At 31.3% G+C, this 15,102-nt stretch overlaps 1 protein-coding gene across 10 annotated transcripts in view; it reads left to right on the top strand.

The window, feature by feature from the left end:
- The window catches only part of Pdm3 (pou domain motif 3), a 148,327-nt gene extending 134,451 nt beyond the window's left edge, over positions 1–13,876 (top strand). For 7 of the 10 annotated variants that reach the window (XM_064216624.1, XM_064216623.1, XM_064216625.1 and 4 more), the window contains 5 exons: positions 4,993–5,173; positions 7,033–7,086; positions 7,965–8,048; positions 10,068–10,204; positions 10,851–13,876. In XM_064216624.1, the coding sequence (XP_064072694.1) occupies positions 4,993–5,173; positions 7,033–7,086; positions 7,965–8,048; positions 10,068–10,204; positions 10,851–10,975 (581 nt within the window). In that variant the 3' untranslated portion in view covers positions 10,976–13,876. The remainder of the gene's footprint in view (positions 1–4,992; positions 5,174–7,032; positions 7,087–7,964; positions 8,049–10,067; positions 10,205–10,850) is intronic. The other 3 variants (XM_064216619.1, XM_064216620.1, XM_064216626.1) reach the window with 3 other exon arrangements.
- Positions 13,877–15,102: the final 1,226 nt, after the last annotated feature.

Here is a 15,102-nt window from a genome sequence, read left to right as displayed (position 1 = left end):
GTTACTAGCTAGCCCCGGTTTCGCCCGGGTGCAATGCTGATACTAAAAATACTTCAGGATGTCTTTATATACAATGTTCACAGCTTTTTCACTCAGTTGAGGGTCATATTGATCTGTATTAAATGCACAATGTATTTAAGGTACTCAATTGGATGAGGATTAGTGCCGTATAACTTTAAATTGATTCGTAAATAAGCCATTATTTCTCGTAAAAATTAAAGGATAAAAAATGGTTATTGTAGGTTATCCCTAAGAGGTAGACGTATACCATCGCTGACTTTTTTGTAGACCTTTTTAAGGTGTACAACAATTTAGTACATTATTTTGATCTACCTCGTAGGGTTCAGCCAGCGTTTGCAATGTAGGCGCAAAAAAGGGGGTTATTTACGACATACAATAGAAACCTATAAAATGATCAGTATTTCTCTATACTATAGTATGCAAGTATTATACATATAACGCTTCCTCCTGATTCATTCTACATATAGTATATTAAAAAAACCGCATCAAAATCCGTTGCGTAGTTTTTAAGATCTAAGAATACATAGGGACAGACAGACAGCGGGAAGCGACTTTGTTTTATACTATGTATTGATGTATTGATTTATAGCAAATCAAACGACATAGAAACAAAATTAATTCTCAAATTTATATAACATAATTTCCATACATTAAAATTATAAGGTTTAAGGTTAATATGGTGTATTAACCTTCTTTGTTTAATTTATATTTACTAAATAAATTCAAATATTATAATTAATCGTGAACTAGTATTTGCTAGTCGAAATTTTGATATTCTTGCATACAATGAGCATACAATACTAGCATATACACACATTCTCGAAACATATATTTTTTAAATATTAGACAAAACTCATAAATAATAATTATTAGTGGTATTTTATTTATAGCATATTTCACTACCACGGAAGAAGTTAATACGAATTAACAAATTTTACAATAGAAGTGGCTCAAAATCACTGGTCAAATATTAAATAATCTTAAGTATTTAATATGAATTATTTAAAATATGAAGCTCATGTGGGACAAAGTTGTCATCGGAACTTTGGAAATAAAATTAAAGTGGATACGCGTAGAATAGTTTTGTATTATAAACAGATACATATTAATAAATAAAATAAAAGTGCAACGCAACAAAGTTTTACCACTTTGTGCAAACCCGTCTGGTTAGGTACCACCCACTCGTCATATATTCTGCCGCCAAGCAGCAATATTTGGTATTGTTGTGTTCCGGTTTGAAGGGCGTGTGAGCCAGTGTAACTACAGGCACAAGGGACATACCATCTTAGTTTCCGGGGTTGGTGGTGCATTGGCGAAGTAAGGGATGGTTAATATTTCTAACAGCGCCAATATCTATGGGCGGTGTCCGCCTACCAATTACATAAAAAAAAAAAAAATTGTTTGTAGTGTATAATCTGGTAGAGCTATTAGCAAATCGCATGGAATACGTAAATCTTAGTTTCGTTTTTATGTTCCCTTCTTTCGATTGAAATCTATGTGATATTTTCAAAACACTTTCTAGATCATATCGTGTCCGTGTCGTGGTGAGAGAAAACGCCACTGCCTTGCCCGAGGGCCCAGTTCTATTGATTACTATTTAATTCGTTGTTAGTGGATACAATTACTAAATTACTTTGTTCCTCTGATGTTTACTGGCAGCACTAATTTGTCTATATTAAATCGATAGGATACTTTCGGATGAGACAGACAGCTAGCTACGTTTGCCTCGATGAATTTTGTACAGTGAATGTTAGGTGAAATTATGACGATATGTCAGTAGTCTTGGGCAATAAAAAATGCGCTTTAAATTTTATTACAATACCAATGCAAGTAATAAACACATATTTATTAAGCTTGAGTTATTTTTTTTAAATCATCAAGAGGTAATTATAAAACAGCATATATATACTTCGGAAACAAAGTAAAGAGTCGGTATTTTAAAATAATTAAACTCAATACATTATAACCCATTATTGTTCAGAAAGATCGTTCTTCACATCACCTAACTTGAAACGTGAAAAAATCGTAATAACATAGATAGAATACCTTTTCATACATAAAAATGTAGCCAATTTCATGATCGACAATAACTATTTCCCAGAATTTTAATCTTGAATTTAAAAATTTACAAAAGCGGTCAAAATAAAGCCTAAGTGGCGACATCAAAGGGGCCGACTCGCGCCGCATTCTCGTCTCCGACTAAATTAATTAATTAACTAATTAAACCCCATTACAAATAATTAACGTAGTCGATAAAATTGAACACGATCAATAAAAAGAACAAAGAATACTGGTCCTCTACCAGCTTGTTTCGGTATCGGGTCTTTTGTATGCGATAGTATATTGTCTTTGCATTTCAATAAATACACATATTTCCGTATATAGAAGAATTCACTTCATTCAGACTCTATCATCTTTGAATTAATTTGTAGTTTTATTACCGAATGGAATTTAACAATACGTCCCGCACTTGTGTCTATGAAATAATAAATATTTGTTGCGTTTGGTATTTGTTTAATTCTAAAATAAAAAATATTTATTATAATACAATTAAATATAAATAATTTAACAAGAGTAATACGACTTAAAATAAAATATAAATAAGTATATTTACAAATAACTTAACGACGACTCTCTAAAATTTAATTAATACTACTTACAAAATTAAGAAAATAAATTGAAAAATATCGTTTAACAAAAAACATTTTTGTTTAGCAAAACAAAATATTTAGTAAACTTTTGAATCGAACAATTATATAATTTTCATTAGACATCCGATAATAGATATCCATAATGAAATGGGATTTTAATTACAAATCGAATCGAAAACTTCGATAATATTACGAGGGTTAAACTTAGAGCGCCGTTTTATTCCTCCAATAAACTCTCGAAAGCACTCAAATGGTTACTTTAATAATATAAAATTAAACGATACAAAGCTATACCGTTCTAAATCATAATTGTACCACGAAATAAGTCGATTCGGCGCGGATAATTTGATCTATTAACAATGTTTCACAAATTTTTAATTCGTGTGTCGAAAGTTAATGTGCTAACGATTTTGTTCCTTATGTCATTCACATAGAATACTCTTAATACACACACATCATATAATCACTCGAATATTTTAATTAAGGACAATCAACCGTTGAATATAAAATATCGATATGACGGGCAGTTTCTATAATCGTTGAATTTTTCGTATATGATGTTAGCATGTGAGAACCGCATTAACGAGCTTTCAACAAACGCAAATCTGATATTAGTGGATCATTTTGAAGAGGAAACTATTTCGGTATTAACTGTGAAAAGCTGTTTGAAAAACGAAATGAAATTGAGATCGAATTCGATACATAATATGGTTACATTTAATGGACACAGTCATATTATCGTCACGAAACTCATATGTTTTTCTATTGACGTCGTTACGTATAAATTAGGAAAATTGTTTTTAAATAATTATGAAGGCTATCTAGAGATCTGTTACTCTGTTTTAAATTATTGTGTAATTTAGTAAGGCTTGTAGTCTAAGATCGTTAATACAAGTCAACTTGAGCTCAGTTTCAATATGATATTTATATATTGTATAAATTATTAAGTTTACTTCCCAAATCTTTTAACGAATAAGTTTAAAAATAATTGCAAAACTTCGAAGTCGATACAAACATGTTCAGCGATTAATTTCAAGACAGCGGCAACCTTGTAAACGGGCAACAAAGATCAGGTAATACCGATCCGAAAGTTCGCTCCATAATTAAGAACGCACATATCTAAAACACGCCAATTCCGAAGAAAGTAACTGCCAAAAATACTTAATTGGCATTACTTTTTAAATTGTTCTCATACACGTAACGCGGGTCAATAAACGTTCGGACAGAAAACACGCAAACCGTAATTGTATCTAATTAATTTATAACATGTATTAAACAATTAAGAATACGGTATCTTGATGCATTAGTATTGAATTCGGCGCGCCATAGTTACCACCGCTTAGCCAATTGACTTATCTTTGTAAATTAATTAATGGGTGCGTCTCATCACGCGATACTGGATAATTGGGAAACAAACTCACAATTGGTATTTAGCTGTTTTCAAGATAAAGACATCGAATAAAATGAAATAAATAAAAAATGTAATGAACAAAGTACAGCCGAATAGTTAAAATTCGTCAAGTGTAATTATGACAATCAAATCATTAAATTCATACTCGCAATTGTTTTCATTGTGATTAAAAGTGTTTTGACATATTTTTTTTTTTGTTTATTTTGTCATGTGAAATTATATGATGCAAAGAATGATCACTTCAATTATTTTCATTACTTTCATGATTTCAATTATTTTTAAAAATATGTATTAATTAATCAAAAAATAAAAGTAGACATACGATGCACGGAGGAATCATTTCGTATTGGAAAAAAAAAACGAAACAATTTTTAATGTATTGCTTTTAAACTCGACTATGTAATCGTATTCGATTTTCAAAAATGTATTCAATAATTCTCTTTCATCTCAAGAAATTATAGACAACTTCACACGACCCTAAGCTGGCACAATAACAATTCATCGGCACATAAACGAAATTACGAATCGTCTGCGTTTGGTACACCGTACACCGGTAAATGGAGGAACGATTGCCAATTTACCAACCCTACCTTGTCTTAATTGGTGCAGACTACTGCTCAAACTAGTGGGGTAAGGCAGGGAAGTAATTTGTCATCGGTTAGCTAAGCAGGGGGATGCTGCCGCGGTACGTCTCCTCACTAATGATATTCCGCATAATTAGCACCGCCACCATCTGCTAATTACATAAATTGCCCACTAAACCTATCTATAATATCATCTTCGAAGGCGTCTGAGGGACATCGAAACATTTAAATTCTGAATTACGTCATTCACATATTAGCTTGATCTGTTTTAGTAATATTGACAAATACTTATTATTGAATTCTGTTATAAATTTTCTGTCAACAGATCAACCAACCATCAGTCAGTCATCTGGCAACGTAGTCGATGGCATAAACCTAGAAGACATCAAAGAATTCGCCAAAGCTTTTAAACTTCGGCGACTGGGTCTCGGCCTAACGCAAACGCAAGTCGGGCAGGCGCTCTCTGTCACTGAAGGGCCAGCGTACAGCCAAAGTGCCATCTGCAGGTGAGAATTTTACTAATAACGCACTTAAATGTACTTGCTCACCTCACTTTGTATTTTATTATTAGTCGTTTTGTATGCCTAAATAAAATTTTTAGTGATACATTCTCTAAAAATTATACTGGCAACTTTAAAGATTTTATCTGACGAATCAAAATGTGATAACGAATCGGAGACGCACGCTTGGTTTAATTCATTTACAATATATGATAAAATAGTATTCAGTTAAGATTTCACGTAAATCATTCTATTAATAATAGTCAAAACATCGTGTCTGTTTCGGGTCTCATAGGGCCCGCGGGGCTGGCAACAAATTTTATCGGTCAGTCGTCACGCAGTTCCAGATATCACAATAACTTTTTAATAACGTTAATTGAAGTGATTTGTAAAACAGCATGACTCCTTTCATTGCTTACAATTCGTTTAATTAATTACCATTTGGACGGCTTCCGTTCTGCTACGCTGTGTCTTGGCCTACGATTTTTAAAGGCCAGACAGGCGTGGTAATTAAACATATTTTTTACACCCACAAGTAGATTTACATACATTAAGAGTTTCATTTTCATCGACATTAATATAAAAATGTAATAACTTTTTACATTAACAAATCGTTACGTTGAAACACACTCACCTAAATGTACGACAATTAAACTCAAATTCTTAGATTGATATAATTATAACATATATAAATTGAATTGGAATATTTAATAGATTTGTGAACAATTTTACAATATTTCTGATAAAATGGATCGAAAATATTTCTCTAATGTAACACAAGTAAATAAAGTATAAAAAAAAAAACTACCGACGACTGATCTGTACTCAATAATTATTGTCGTTCCCTTGCCTTTATTACACGGGCTTCGATTTCCTAATAATGTTTAATTGAAAGTACATCAAACCTTCGAAGAACGTTTCCGCGATCGGTCCGTTCGACCAAGGAGGCAGACGACTCGAAAGAAATTTCAACTCGGCCCCACCGACCTCGTTCGTATAATAAAATCATTAATCGTTACTTCTGTTCCAGTTAATTAATTATCTTGGCGTAATTACTTTTTTCGTGTAATTAAAAAAGTAGAATTCCCCTGTCTTTGTCCCGTTGTGATTTCATTTTCCATTAATTTTTCTTTCGCCCCAATTTGCTATTGTGACGCCGCTACACGGTTTCTACCCCTTTGATTATGCTGGACTCAATTAATTTGCATTATAATTAAAATTTATTATTCCTGAATACACCTTATGCATCACTTAGACGGGCCTGGTGACGCTGCCGGCTGCGCTGACAAAGGAATCTATTATTTTTTTATAACTGCTTAATAGTGCATTATTAACGTATATTTTCATATTACGAAATGAAAAAAGTTTTATGTATGGAATGAAAACATAAAATGCCATTAAAACTTCTATGTACATAAGATACGACACTTTAGGTTGTCATTGATCTTTACGAGTACCGTTGACTCGAATAACTTTTAATATTTATATGGTCAATGTTCTCATGATCATTGTCGATATCGACAAATATTGAATTAAGCATGGACGCTATTACAATTTTATATCAGATAGACTGCGTCAGCGCGTCTCCCGCTCGCGACAGAGGTATTGTTTACTATGTTTATGATTTATTTTATTTTTAGGATCCTCTTCAATTATCATATGTGGAATAAAGAATTCACAGTGGCTATTTGATCGCTCGTCTTGCGTAACAGACGATAACATCACTTATTCCGGAGAGTAAACCATGCGTGCGGCTCTATTTCCTTGTATGCTTAACATTAAACATAATATGTTGTGTTCCTTAGATATTTTAAGGATTGCTTTCTCTGAACATACTCTAACATATAATCTGTTACCGTCCCCAGTGCCCTGGCTTCGCAGATGCTAGCAGCTCAGCTGTCTTCACAACAACAAAACATGTATGTGTTTTGTTTTCTTTACCCTACACCAAGTATCCTCGAAGTTACCGTTAACCAACAAATACTTTTATATTCTATAGAATACTTATTACACGAACATTAAAGAGCAATTAGATAAAATGATCGAGTACGATAGCTTTGATGATACTGACCTGTTACATACATTAAGCACACGCTTCCACACACGGAACGGTCCTGTCCGTATGTCGATTGTCTTAAATCAAAATGTTTCAACGCTGTTTAATGTTATCTTATCTCGATCGGCGATCCGTGCATACCACGTGAATGTAACCGCATACATTTATTTCTAATTACCGGTTTTGGCGTTCTTTCTTTTTCCTTTTCACACGTATACCGAATTTACATATGAGTAATTACTGTAAGAAGGCGTTATGCATCAGGCGAGTCACATTTTGATGTTAAGACAAACGCTCCACACTGATGTACCGGGCACAGTCTGTTCGACGTTATGAGTAATCGTTGTGAGAATTTTTATCAAATTTGTTATATGTTACGTCTCGAATAATTTCAAACTTTCCATCTTATCTAGCATGATGTATTATTTCATTACCTTTGTTTTTTTTTTTCTTTCTTTTATAATTCATTTTGCGCAATTCAAAGCCAGGGCATTGGCATACGTTACCTTTCGTTTCTAATTGAATTCATTTTATTGTTACAATGTACGGTATTAATCAAACTGATTACCTCGCTGGCCTAAATTGCCTATTGTTTTTTTTTTTCTGTATGTCTAAACGTTAACGCAATGTCAATGTCCTGTATTAATGCCTGTCAATTTGGATTGGGATAATTTTATCGCGTAAAGGCTTCATCGCGCGGTGCGTGCAAGTTTCTAACATTCAAATTTATGTTCGATACAGATTTGAGAAATTGGATATAACTCCAAAAAGTGCGCAGAAAATCAAACCGGTGCTTGAACGTTGGATGAAGGAAGCTGAAGAGAGGTAACTATTACTGTTTGAGTGAATATGTGCGTATTGTGCAACCGTGTCCGTGTATCACATTTGGCCTTAACGCTTAGCAACGTGAAAGATATTTCTCAAATCTGGACTAACTGAGCTTTGGTTAGGTTATCTGTGCACCCATATGCTTCGTTTTATCTATCTATTATTATTATTATTATATATAACCAACACACACATTTACGCTTATTACGTTTGATACAGCTTGTTTTTACATTGAATGCTTATCACATTATCATAATAACTATTTATGTGTTCATTTATTTAAATCTAATTGTGGATACTTAATATTTTTAATAATTCATGTTCACGTATAATATGAATGGCAAACACATGATTTATAAATTATTAATTATATACATATAATTTAAAATTCAATAACAATGTTATTTATTTGTTAAAAACATATTAAACGGACGATTTGAAAATAATGTAACAGAAATAAAATCGTTTCCGCGACTTGAATGGATTCACGCGACGTAAACACGTATGTATGTATGTACCGTTGAAGTTTTAAATTTCATAAGGAAACCAGGTGTCGTTTAAATTCCCAAAGACCACTTAATATCTTGTAAGGACCACTAGGATCTATCGATTTTACATTCTGCATCATTAAAATGCATTATCTGGATGCAGCGGGACGGGTTTAACATTGCAAATGGTGCGTTGAATTTGCAATCGGCTCTCTCTTGGTGGTAATTTTTAACGAGCGCCTTGGTTAACGACAGTCCTTGAATTAATAAAGATATAACCATCCGTTTCATCTTCATTAATGGTAACTAGCAAATCATCTTGTTAAGTTTTTAATTGTCATTTCACAATCGAGGGTGTCGTTTGTTTGTTCATTTGATTTCACCAATTTGGCAAATTGAATCGACACATTCTACTCCATTGCTTTCGTTTATTATCATTCGGTAATAAAAATATAGAATATTTCTCGCACGAAACTTTTGATAATGTGAAATAATATTAAAAATTAAAATTCGATTAGTTGTTAATTTAGAATCGTACGTTTAAAAGACAATCACGATAATTAATTTTTAACCTTTTTTAAATATACAAAAAGTTACATACTACTATTCGGTCTTTAAAAACAGTTACTCAAGTAAATTAATAAATAGCATGTTAAAAATAATAGTCAAAAGTATCCCTCATTGAAAAATAAAGACTGGTTTCTTCGGGATATTTTCCTTCAACGAGCCTATTATATTACCAAAAATTCAGCCATCTGGGCCATCTCGTCTCAACGGTCACAAAAAAAAATCATAAATTCTAAATCTCTATCACCATAACGATATTGTATGTATTTTTTTTTTAAACATTACAATTTATACGAGACATTTGAAACGCATATAATTTCCCGTCTACAGACGGTACATTATTTAAATTATTCATAACTAAAGATTCATATATGTAAGCAGATTCAAATGACATTGAAATTATGAAACCAGACCAAGGTGTACTATTTTCATTTGATGTTCATCAGCTTATTTTGGTTTTCAATATGAACTTGAAAAGAAATTAAGTCTGATCTACTTTACTACAGAGTTGCATGTTTAATTAATGCTTGCTTTAAATAACTTGCGTATGCTTCTATAGCGCTTATCGTATCGTACTTGCTTTTTCTATCTTTAAAGAAATCCTTAAGAATTTATTTTAAATATTTTTTTTGTCATCTTTCATGTTATTGTTTGAAATAATATATAAAATTCATGTACAGTGATACATTAAACAATTATTTAACACATAACTTTTTATCTTTATTCGATTTCGGCTACGATTGCGTTTGCTACGGAATTTTTAGTTTTTTTTTTTTTGACAAATTTAAAGCTTTTTATTAGATTTAGCAATAGTGATGCCACTTATCCACCCGGACCAATATACCAAACAGTATTAGTTAAATCTGTACTAAACTATTATCTTAACGTTTAAGCAGGGTTTACGTGCATTGGAAAACTGAGTATTATTGAAGTTTTTAAATATAACTCTGTATCCTTCCAGGTACGCCTCAGGTCAGAACCATTTGACAGATTTTATAGGCATGGAACCGAGTAAGAAACGCAAACGGCGGACGTCCTTCACGCCTCAAGCACTGGAGTTACTCAACGCGCATTTCGAAAGAAACACACATCCGTCTGGTAAGTTCAGTTGCAGTTTTTTGAAATATAGGCCTCGATTTTAGATTATTTATATATCTAGAATATCAGAGGAACGCGTCGATACTTAATGGCCAACTCTGGGCCATTAAGTACGAGTACGCTAGTATAATAGAATAATGTTCAGCGAGTGTCAAGTGTAGTTTTCACGCACACTCAGATAATAAAGTTGCCCCGTTTGTTTTAGTTCTTTTGTTTTTTCACATATTTTTCACATAACGCAAGATTTACGTTTAAATAAAGGGTAGTATTCGAAAAAGGTAGTATTCTCTAACGATATAAAAACTTTAAATAACAGGCATTCAAGTATTACATATTAACCATAAAACATAGCCATTAATATTGAATCTTACTCAGAGAATAAAACAATACAATCGCCGTCATAAATTCGTAAAAGTTAAGTATAAATTTGTTTTTAAAAACTATAATTATGAGACATATCACACAAAAAAAATATTATAAGAACTATAAACGCGAATGGAATTATATTATTGGTTTCGTTATTAAAACAGATATTTACTAAATCATCACGCCGTGTCTGTTTAAGTTTTAACTCTTCAATATACCATACATTAATGTTTATTTCAATTAAAAACTATCTAATTTTTGTTTTTTCTTTTTTTTTCAGGCACCGAAATAACTGGACTCGCACATCAGCTGGGCTACGAGCGGGAAGTTATAAGAATATGGTTTTGTAACAAACGACAGGCTTTAAAGAATACCGTTCGAATGATGTCAAAAGGAATGGTCTAAATTTAAATATAGAACAAATATCATCAGATTACGACAGCCCATTGAAAAAATACTAAAGAACCCAAAAGCTGCCAGGCTGCCAAGTGTGATACCATATTTATTTTAACAATTAAAATAATATGTTTGAAATTAAAATGTTTAATTGAGTTTGACATTGCCAAGGACATTCGCCAAATCCCTGGCAATGCCAATGTAATCAGCCTATGTAGCGAGGTGAACTTATCATGAATATAAAGTATAAACCGTTTATTTAGTGGACGTATCCAATACAGCAACGGAAGTTATTGTTGTTTGACAGAAAGATATATTTATAAGTATCTTCGCTACATAATAGCAAGGATTCTCAAATTTACTTTATTAAATGTAAAGTTCTAAATTTAAATTAACTCGAACACACATTTCTCCAATTAATATGTAGCACACAAAGAAGATATTTTATCTTCTATAATTTTCGTACGAAATTATTTAATTGTGGTAGCTCAACTAATTGCTCTACCAACATATGCAGGTCTCATTGGTGTCACACTTGGTCAAATATAATGTTATAAAGAAAAATAAATCTGACTAATAACATCAAAAGAAAACGAAAACACCCACAGATTATACCAAAACGTGAAGACATGTAGTCTTTCTGTCATTATTTGCAAAACTATACAAACATGCTACGTGAAGTTTTTATTCGGTTGATGTAATACTGGCCTTATTCGAATCTTGTTACGATTCTAGCCAAGTTTAGTAACGTAATACGATTTTTTTAAATATTAATGTAAATTTAAACATTTCGACTGATATATTCGTCTCGACGTAGCTACTTTTACAATGGTATATAAATGGTAGTATTAAATAGGTGTTTAGTACAAAATTAAAAATAACGAGTATCATGATTTAAAATACTCTATACAAATATCATTCTAACGTAGTGATGCGAAACATCGATCACGATTAAAAAAAAACTTATGACAACAAAGTAGGAGGCCGTTTTGTTTTTAAAAAAAAAATGCATTTTGTAAATAAGTACAACACTTGAAAACTGACTCATGGCGATAATGAAATGTAGTTTCTAGATACATTAATTTATTGAAATACTCTGAGTTGTTCCGTTCTACATAGCGAATGTTGCACTTTATAGTTTTAGGATTAATTAACAATATTTGGAAGTAGTTAAAATGTCGTCAATCTTAGTGGCCTACTTGATTTTAATTTCGATTATTATAATTTTATATTTTTGTTAATAGATAGGTTTAAACGATATGTATAAAATAATTATATGCATTGTCGTAAATTGTACATATTGTTCTCGTAATTTTAGTTTATTAAAATGTATTATTAGTTTTATGTAACTATAACTGAACTATAAGTTTAGCTTCGTAAGACGTTTGTCTGGTAATCAAGTTGGATATTTGTTGCAATGTTAAATGAGTTCTTTCGAAAGTACGCCTTCATTTCCATATTTGCAGAATAAGTGTTTGTTTAAATGGAATTTTCTATTGTAGAATACAAATAACAGCAGGTCTGACTTGAATTATTAATTTAACTTATCTGTGCATATTATTTGGGTAACTACGAAAAAAACTAATAAAATTGCCTCGCATTTGGAAAGTAGATTTCGAAATATATACTTATATAGATTTTCAAAAAATAAAAAAAATATTATATATGTTTTAAGAGAAGGGAGGTGCCCGAAAAGTATGCACATTATAAAAAAATTTGTGCTTAAAGAAACTTTATTAGATCTGCCATCTATAGTAAAACTTTTTCTATTGAAAGGACTGATTAATTTTCTATAATAATTTAAATACACTGATAATAAAACACTTTTCTTTTTAAGAGATTTAAATAAACAGAGTAACTATTGATGTAAATAGTTTAAATAAACATTTCATTCAAAGACCTACTGTTAGCTGTATTACCGTTAGTAATAAGGCTGTAATTTAACGTATGTTAATGACCAATGAAAACCACCTTGTGATCATTAATATTTGTACTGTTACCTACTACTTAACAAGAGTCGTTAAAAAATAATATTATAAAAAAATTGAACATATTTTTCGGCTGTTGAAAAAATTGTAAATACAATATTAAGGATAATAAAAACTATTTGGATTAATATTTAGGAACAAAGTGAAAAAATATTATCAAAATTTATATTTTCAAAAATTATTACAATTGCAAAAAAAAATGTGTATTTAAAAAAAGGAATGTTTGGCCATAATCAAAATTTTATCGAGTACTGATTTTTTATCGACTTAAGCACACCACTACACCCACAAACAAGCAGTACGGTAAACAGCGACTTAAGAAAAGAAACGTGCAATGCGATAGTGCACGTAATGTACTTATAACGGAGTCAGATATCTCGTCCTTTAATATTCAATTTTTAATCGTGTTAGATCTAAATGGATACCATAGGATAATAAGTATACATATTCTGTGTTTCGATAGATACAAACATTTTATAAATATCAGCTATGAGGACTCGATTCAAAGCATTGCCAAGTAACTCTGCTTTTATATCGATACATTTTACGAGTAACGAAATATCTGATTCCCAGCAAACATTAGTGTAATAGATCCAAGCATAGAATGCTAAGTACAAATAATTAATTTAACGATAAACTGCTAGTCCGTTACATATAAAAAATACTATTATTAAATTTTATTACATTGCAAAATCGCGTTGCACCCTGGTTTTCATGATCCGCATGTATTTATAATAATAATAGTTTAAAATACAATTATTAAAAGTCTACTACACATAACTTCATCTGTAACACATATTCAAACCAAACTGTAACAGTATCTAATAGTGTATTAATTTTTCTTCCTGTAATGGTACCGAATGGATGACTATGGCTGCTGGAATATGAAGAGAAGCAGATTAAAGGCAGATAACTGTTTGAATGATTGTTTTATTCACATACCTTTTATTTATTCATCGTCCGTGTGTCGAGATCTAATACTCAAAAAATCTAAATCAAATTATAATTTATTCAAGTAGGCTTATACGAGCACTTTTGAATCGTCATTTAACAAACAATTTAAAGTAAAGCTACCACCGGTTCGGAATGTAGATTCTACCGAGAAGAAACGGCCAGAAACCTAGTTACTCTTTTTCAACATCTAAAAATACAGTTATTTTCGTTAAATACAATTATATATGCATATTATGTCTGCCTGGAGGTCAACAAGCATTAAGCCAATTAACTAAAGTTGAAATCTATCCAAGTGATGTTCAGTTTAATAGATTTATCTCTCTCTGTCGTCATTGATTTGACAATCGAAAGAGGAAGACAGATTAATTATCCTTCAAATTCTCAAGATTTTACCCATGAACAATATTTATAGGTAAAATCGTATAGATCTATTCACTCACCTCCACTTTAAAAAACACCCGAAACTTAAAAATGTCGTTTAATTTGATTTTTTTTTGTCTTTACTCTTATGTCCATCCTCGCACTCTAAGACACATTTTAAGCACGAGCGTCATCCAATACTAATGAACGCCGATAATTTATCGTGGAGGAACGCGCCTTCGTGCCTGTTAAACTGTCTCGTAATAATCTATTATCACAAAAAAATAAATCATAACCTTCAAACAAATGAAAAATATAAATTTGTTTTTAAATCGCAGTTTTACTGACAGTTTGTTCCTGAAATGTAAACTCTGAATAAAAGATCGATTTTATAAAGTAGGTATGTAACCTATATAGATTTTTTTAAAGACAATTATTTATAACTTTTGTTTCAAATATAGCTCTAAAAAAATAAAAAAAATATGTAAGAAATTTGAAAGAAATTTACCAGTTGTTCTATTAAATAATATAAACATGAATTTAGCTCTAATTGCACAGCAATGCATAATATGATGCATTATATAATAAATGTTACTATTTTTTATGCACTGAATAAAAGGTTTATTTATCAATGCTTTCCATTATATTAAGTTAAATGAGAGAAAGAGAAATGAATAAAATTTTGTTCAATAAAACGATGGCATAGCTTTGTTTGATGGAAGGACTTCGTACAAGCTCGTCTGGGTAGATACCACCCACTCATCAGATATCCTATCGCCAAGCAACAATACTTAGTGTGGTTGTGTTCTAGTTTGAAGGGTGATCGGGCTAGCG

This window comes from Vanessa tameamea, chromosome 13, assembly GCF_037043105.1.
Source record: "Vanessa tameamea isolate UH-Manoa-2023 chromosome 13, ilVanTame1 primary haplotype, whole genome shotgun sequence".
NCBI classification, from domain to species: Eukaryota; Metazoa; Arthropoda; class Insecta; order Lepidoptera; family Nymphalidae; genus Vanessa; species Vanessa tameamea.
Note: the sequence above shows the minus strand (reverse complement) of the source record. Positions and strands in the feature narration are given on the sequence as shown.